We start from the raw sequence: 5,859 nt of genomic DNA on the forward strand, positions 1-5,859 counted from the left end.
CTTTCTCCAAGTAAAACACCTGTATACACAAAGTTTTAGCCATGTCTTCTTCTTCTCACTCTCCAAAGTCTATAGAAAGTGAAGTAAAATCTTTGAAAACTCTTTTAAAAGAAGTATCCCAAGCGGTACAATTAATATCTTTTAGACAATTGGAGAATGAGAACAAAATCAATGAGTTTGCTAAAGCTCAAGAAGAGAAGTCACAAAAATCACAAAAATCAAAAAAAACTCATGCATCCCATTCGCAAAGTATTGAATCTCTAGGGGAGGGAAGCCGTAGAATCAATGATTATTACCAACCACCCCCTAGAAGAACTAGGCAAAGGGAACAAGAGGTGCCAAGGGAAACAAGAGTAGACCTACCTCATTTTCATGGAAAGGAAAATGTAGAAATATATCTAGATTGGGAGATGAAGGTAGAGCAACTCTTTGCTTGCCATAGGGTAAGTGAGGAACGTAAGGTACCCTTAGCCACCCTTAGTTTCCAAGGAAATGCTATGTATTGGTGGACCTCTTTAGAGAGAGACCGACGTCTTCATAGGGAACCTCCCATAGAATATTGGAATGACCTTAGGGGAGCCCTAAGACGTCGACATATACCTTCTTACTACCATAGGGAGTTGATGGACAAGCTCCAAAGACTCCAACAAAAGAATATGAGCGTAGAAGAGTATAGACAAAAGATGGAGCTCTACATGATGAGAGCCTCCATTAGAGAAGAGGAGGAAACCACCATATCTAGGTTCCTTAGTGGCCTATCACTTGAGATAAGAGATAGAGTAGAACTATTACCCTATCAAGACTTGAATGATTTGGTTCAACTTTGCATTAAAGTTGAACAACAAAATTTGCGCAAAACTTCAAGTCAAAGGGTAGGTTCTTACTCCAACTCTTATCCCAAGAAAGACTTTAAAAGGGAGGGTAGTACACCTAGAGACGAACCCAAAGAGACTACCAAACCCTTAGTGAAAGATGCCTCCACCCCATACATCCGTGCTAGGGACACCAAATGTTTTAAATGTTTTGGAAGAGGGCATGTGCAAGCACAATGTCCAAACCAAAGAATTTTATTTTTAAAAGGAAAAGATGAATACACAAGTGGTGAAGATGAACCTAGTACCCAAGAAAAAGGGGAAGGAGAAAGGATAAATCCTTTGGAGGGGGACTTATTGATGATTCAAAGAATCCTCCACAATCAACCTAGTACACCCATTGAGACACAACGAGAGAACATTTTTCATACTAGATGCAATGTTTTAGAAAATATATGCTCTCTTATTGTGGATGGTGGGTCATGCTGCAATTGTTGTAGCACTAGATTGATTGAAAAATTACAACTACAAGTAGTTCCTCATCCACAACCTTACAATTTACAATGGATCAATGAGGATGGAGAACTACGTGTAGACAAACAAGTGGAAATCGAGTTTTCTATAGGCAACTACCAAGACAATGTTTTATGTGATGTAGTACCTATGGAAGCTTGCCACATCTTATTAGGTAGACCATGGCAATTTGATAAGAAAACCTCTCATAATGGTCTAACTAACGAGATTTCTTTTATCCACAAGCATAAAAGGTTTGTACTTAGCCCTTTACCACATTCCCAAGTGGTAAAAGACCAAATACAAATGAAACACAAAAGGGATGAAGAAAAAATAGAAAAAGAAAAAAATTTTGGGAAACAAAAGGTGTGGGAGAATAGTGTTCCTTCCCACAAGGTCATTCAACAAGTCAAGCATATTGAAAATACCTTTACAAACATGCTTCTTGTTGAACAACCTAGCCTTTCCTTTTGTAAAGGAACACTTGCAAGCATGAGCACAAAAGAAAAGTCCTTACAAGAAGCTTGCATAGATCAAGAAGGAGAACTCATGGGACAAAAGAAAGTTGATCAAACGCTAGAGCTTTTAAGAGGAAAACTTTTGTCACCCATGAGAAAAGAGGTTCAAAGACATTACTTTAAGTACAACTCATGTTTTCAAACTACACCTAAAGTAAAGTCTCATGAACTCTATACTCCTTCACCTTTTGCAAATGGTCCTTGGGAAGATACAAATTTCATTTTAAAACTCCCTAGGACAACAAAAGGTTTTAATTCAATCTTCATGGTTATGGATAAACTCTTCTCTAGAAAAGTGATACATCTTCATGGTCTATTTTCAAGCATAGTATTGAATAGAGCTCCAACTTTCGCAAACCATGATTTAAGGATTTCCTTTGGAAAACTTGCAACTAAGTTGCACACTTTAAATGCTTATCATCCTCAAACGCATGGTCAAAATATTTTTAAAAATATAGCTCTTTCTATTATGCCTAGAATAATCATGAAGTGCACACACAATTTTAGAGATGAGCAAACATACCATCAAGTAGTTCACAAAACTACTTCTACTTTTAAAGTTATGTGTGTGCTCAATCATCTTTCTTCTTTTAAGTTGTTACCATCTCCTATAGGATTTATGCCTCAAGAGAAGGTAACCACAAATGACCATTTTAAAATACAAAAGATGATTAGAGGCCACACACAACCCTTAAAAAAGAAATCTTGTCCAAGGTTGCCAACACCAAAAGACAAACAACAATGGCAACCTAGTAAAATTAATTTGCAAACTAACACCTATGCTTTATTTGATTATTTCTATAGGTGGACGTTTGATCCAGGAGGACAAGCTTTGAAGAAACAAGATGCTGCTATCCGAGATCAAGCCTGAAGATCTGAGGATAGATCTTCTCAAAAGAAGGAGGAGATGATGGACACCATCCAGCCACAACCATTCCCCTAAGCAAAAGCATTGGATTTGAGGACAAATCCTTTTCAAGAGGGAGGGGATGATGGAAGAGGGCCCAAGCTCACCATACTATGAAAGCCAAAAGACTAAGACTAGCTTCACAAAGGAGCGTCTAGCCTCTCAAAGGAGCGTCTAGTCTTCCAAATGGAGCGTCTAGCTTCACAAGGGAGCGTCTAGCCATGGCTACATAAGGAGCATCTATGAAGAGTCCTAGACCGTCTAGCTTCACACACACATGAGCCAAGCTACGGTTTGGGACAAGAAGGCTTTGTTGCATACAGGCCCATTAGGGGTACTTAGTAGATAGGATAGTGTAGAAAGCACTTTGTGAAGGAAACATTCTAGAAACTAGGTTAGTGTGGCCGGTCATTGCACATGGCACATGGCTTAGGTTTTACATTTAATTTTTGTTTTCTTTTCATTAGAAAGTAGCTTACCTTTTACGTCCAAGATGGCCTATAAATAGGAAGGCTATCTCATTGTATTTGACAAGTTTATTTGAGTATTGTTATGCTGCCCATTTTGTGCACTAGCTATACTTCTCCTAGAAATCTAGGCTATAAACTTCACTCCCTTCACCTTTCTTCATAGAGCTGGCCGAACCTCTCTAAATTCATACTCATCATGCACCTTCAAAGCCATCACAACTCCTAGGAGGGCTTTGTTTCACTCACCCATTGCTTCCGCATCCATTTTACTACTTTGATTCAAGAAGAACACATGAAATGCCATCATTCACTCTTCACTAAGAGGTTTCGCGCGCCCATCTCTTTGGCTAAAAGCATTCCGGCAATCAGGGCTTCATACTCAGCCTGATTATTACTGGCTTTGAAAGCGAAGCGCAGGGCCTGCTCGATCAGGACACTGTCTGGTCCTTCCAAGACTATTCCCGCACCACTTCCTTGCTGGTTGGAAGAGCCGTCCACTGAGAGCGACCACTGCGAGCCTGCCTCCACCTCCTGTTCGCCTCCGGGCGAGAGTTCTGCAACGAAATCTGCGTATACCTGCCCTTTGATGGATCCTCTGGGCTCATACTGGATGTCGAATTCTGAAAGCTCCACCGCCCAGCGCACCATCCTTCCAGCTACATCGGGCTTCTCCAGTACCTTCTGTATGGGGAGGTTTGTCATCACTACCACCGTGAAGCTGTGGAAGTAATGACGAAGCCTCCTGGAGGAAAACACCACCGCCAGCGCTGCCTTCTCCAATGCCTGGTACCTCATCTCCGCACCTTGTAGGGCCTTGCTTACGAAGTAGATAGGCCTTTGAATCTGGTCTTGTTCTTGGACTAACACAGAGCTGATAGCTCGTTCCGTCACCGTGAAGTACAGCCGGAGGGGCACGCCTTCTACCGGTTTGCAGAGGACCGGTGGCGCCGCCAGGTATTCTTTTAGCTTGATGAAAGCCGCTTCGCATTTGTCCGTCCATGCGAAACGACTATTCCTCTTAAGGCACTGGAAATATGGGTGCCCCTTCTCTCCTCCGGCAGAAACGAACCTCGAGAGCGCCGCTGATCCGATCGGTAATCGGTAGTCGATGACGTCAGCATCAGAGAACCACGTGGACCACTCGCAGGGTGACACGTGGACCAGGTGGCAGAGAGGTCAGGGGGACGATCGCCAAGAGAGGTGATCGGTGGTCAGTAACCAAGTGACCACCGACAGATCAGGCGGCAGAGAGGTCGGGGGACAGATCATCCAGAATGGTGATCGGTGGTCAGTAGCCAAGTGGCCACCAACAGACCAGTTCTCAGACTAACGCCTGAAGGCAGAACGCGAGAAACAGATAAACACTGATCAGTCATCGGGGTATTGTCATCGGGGTCTCGTGTTACACGCAGTTAAACTGGGAATGAGGTTCCCAGCGAGAGCATTACGCATGGATCTCGCATGAGCACACCTCAGGGAATCATGCACGAGAGTGGCCTGAGGGAACTAGTAAACCAGTCAGTGGTTGGTGATTCCCTCAACCCATTACGTGCATGGCATCGTGAAGGGTAAGTTGTATACGCAGAGAGCAACGTTTGGTGAGTGTGCCTAGACCGACCAGCCACACCCGACGTTCTCCCAAGAGTATGCGATCTGCCCAGATAAGAGAAACATCCTAAGTTACTCTGCAAGGGCGTAACTTAGGCACACAAAGAGAAGCGCTAGAGCCCTTCCAGTAAGTGACACGTGTGTGGTTAGATGTGAGTTGCAGGCCTCCACGTGTCATAATCTGAGAGGGGTGCGGTCCAGACAAAAGAGCACTTCGTACCACTAAAGGTACAGACAGGCGCAGCCAAGCGCAGAGACGCGCAGACATGCACAGACTCTCACGCTCCCCACTGCTGATTCTGAAGGTACGCTTTCTCTGAAAAGCATAACAGGGTTCTGACACATGCCAGAAAAGCATAACAGAATTCTGTTATGCCCAGAAGCAGGGAAAGAGAGATAAAAGAGAGAATCAGGGTGAGAGTGAGGGGGACGAAAAACAGAGAGCAAGAGTTTTTCACACACACTACTAGTTTCTGTGGACTAACTTGATCGTCGGAGTGCAAACAGCCGCTAGAGGCGCCGTCTGTGTGTTTTGCAGGCCACGTTTGGAGCACCAAGAGAAGATTCTGAGGGTGATTCTGCAGAAGACGCAGTCGCGTAGACAGGGCAGAGAGTGCTACGAAGCGATTCCTCCACGTTCGAGTTGCCGGCAGGATCATTTGGCGCCCACCATGGGGCACGAGTGAATCGTTGTCCCATATATACCACAGTTTTAAAGACTTACCAGAGTTTTACTAACTTCTTTGATAAGGAAAGATGCCAAGGAACAGACAACCATCACCTGCGCCATCTGCTGACGAAGGAGCTGTGACAATGGCGCAGGTCCTGGAGATGGTGCGCACGCTGCAGGATAACGCTGCGGCGTCAAAAGCTGAACAAGAAAGGATGCAGACGGAGTTGGCTGCGTCGCAAAGTAGGAACGACGAGCTGAATCGCGTCAACGAAGAGTTGAGAAGAACGTTGCAGGCGCAGAGGGAACACGTGGTAGACGAAAGGATGGCTAGGCAGCCGTCACCACCAAGAGCGTTCCC

The 5,859-nt window shown here is 44.4% G+C and overlaps 1 protein-coding gene across 1 annotated transcript; it reads right to left on the reverse strand.

The window, feature by feature from the left end:
- Positions 1-3,523: 3,523 nt before the first annotated feature.
- Positions 3,524-4,015, reverse strand: LOC137833980 (uncharacterized). The gene has a single exon (XM_068642049.1). The coding sequence runs from the start codon at positions 4,013-4,015 to the stop codon at positions 3,524-3,526; it is 492 nt and encodes a 163-aa protein (XP_068498150.1).
- Between the last annotated feature and the right edge of the window lie 1,844 nt (positions 4,016-5,859).

The sequence above is a fragment of the Phaseolus vulgaris genome, chromosome 5 (assembly GCF_000499845.2).
Source record: "Phaseolus vulgaris cultivar G19833 chromosome 5, P. vulgaris v2.0, whole genome shotgun sequence".
In the NCBI taxonomy this organism is placed as follows: domain Eukaryota; kingdom Viridiplantae; phylum Streptophyta; class Magnoliopsida; order Fabales; family Fabaceae; genus Phaseolus; species Phaseolus vulgaris.

Bases quoted from the DNA above. Each gene is read 5' to 3' on its own strand.
- LOC137833980 (XM_068642049.1), bottom strand. From the start codon at position 4,015: ATGAGGTACCAGGCATTGGAGAAGGCAGCGCTGGCGGTGGTGTTTTCC.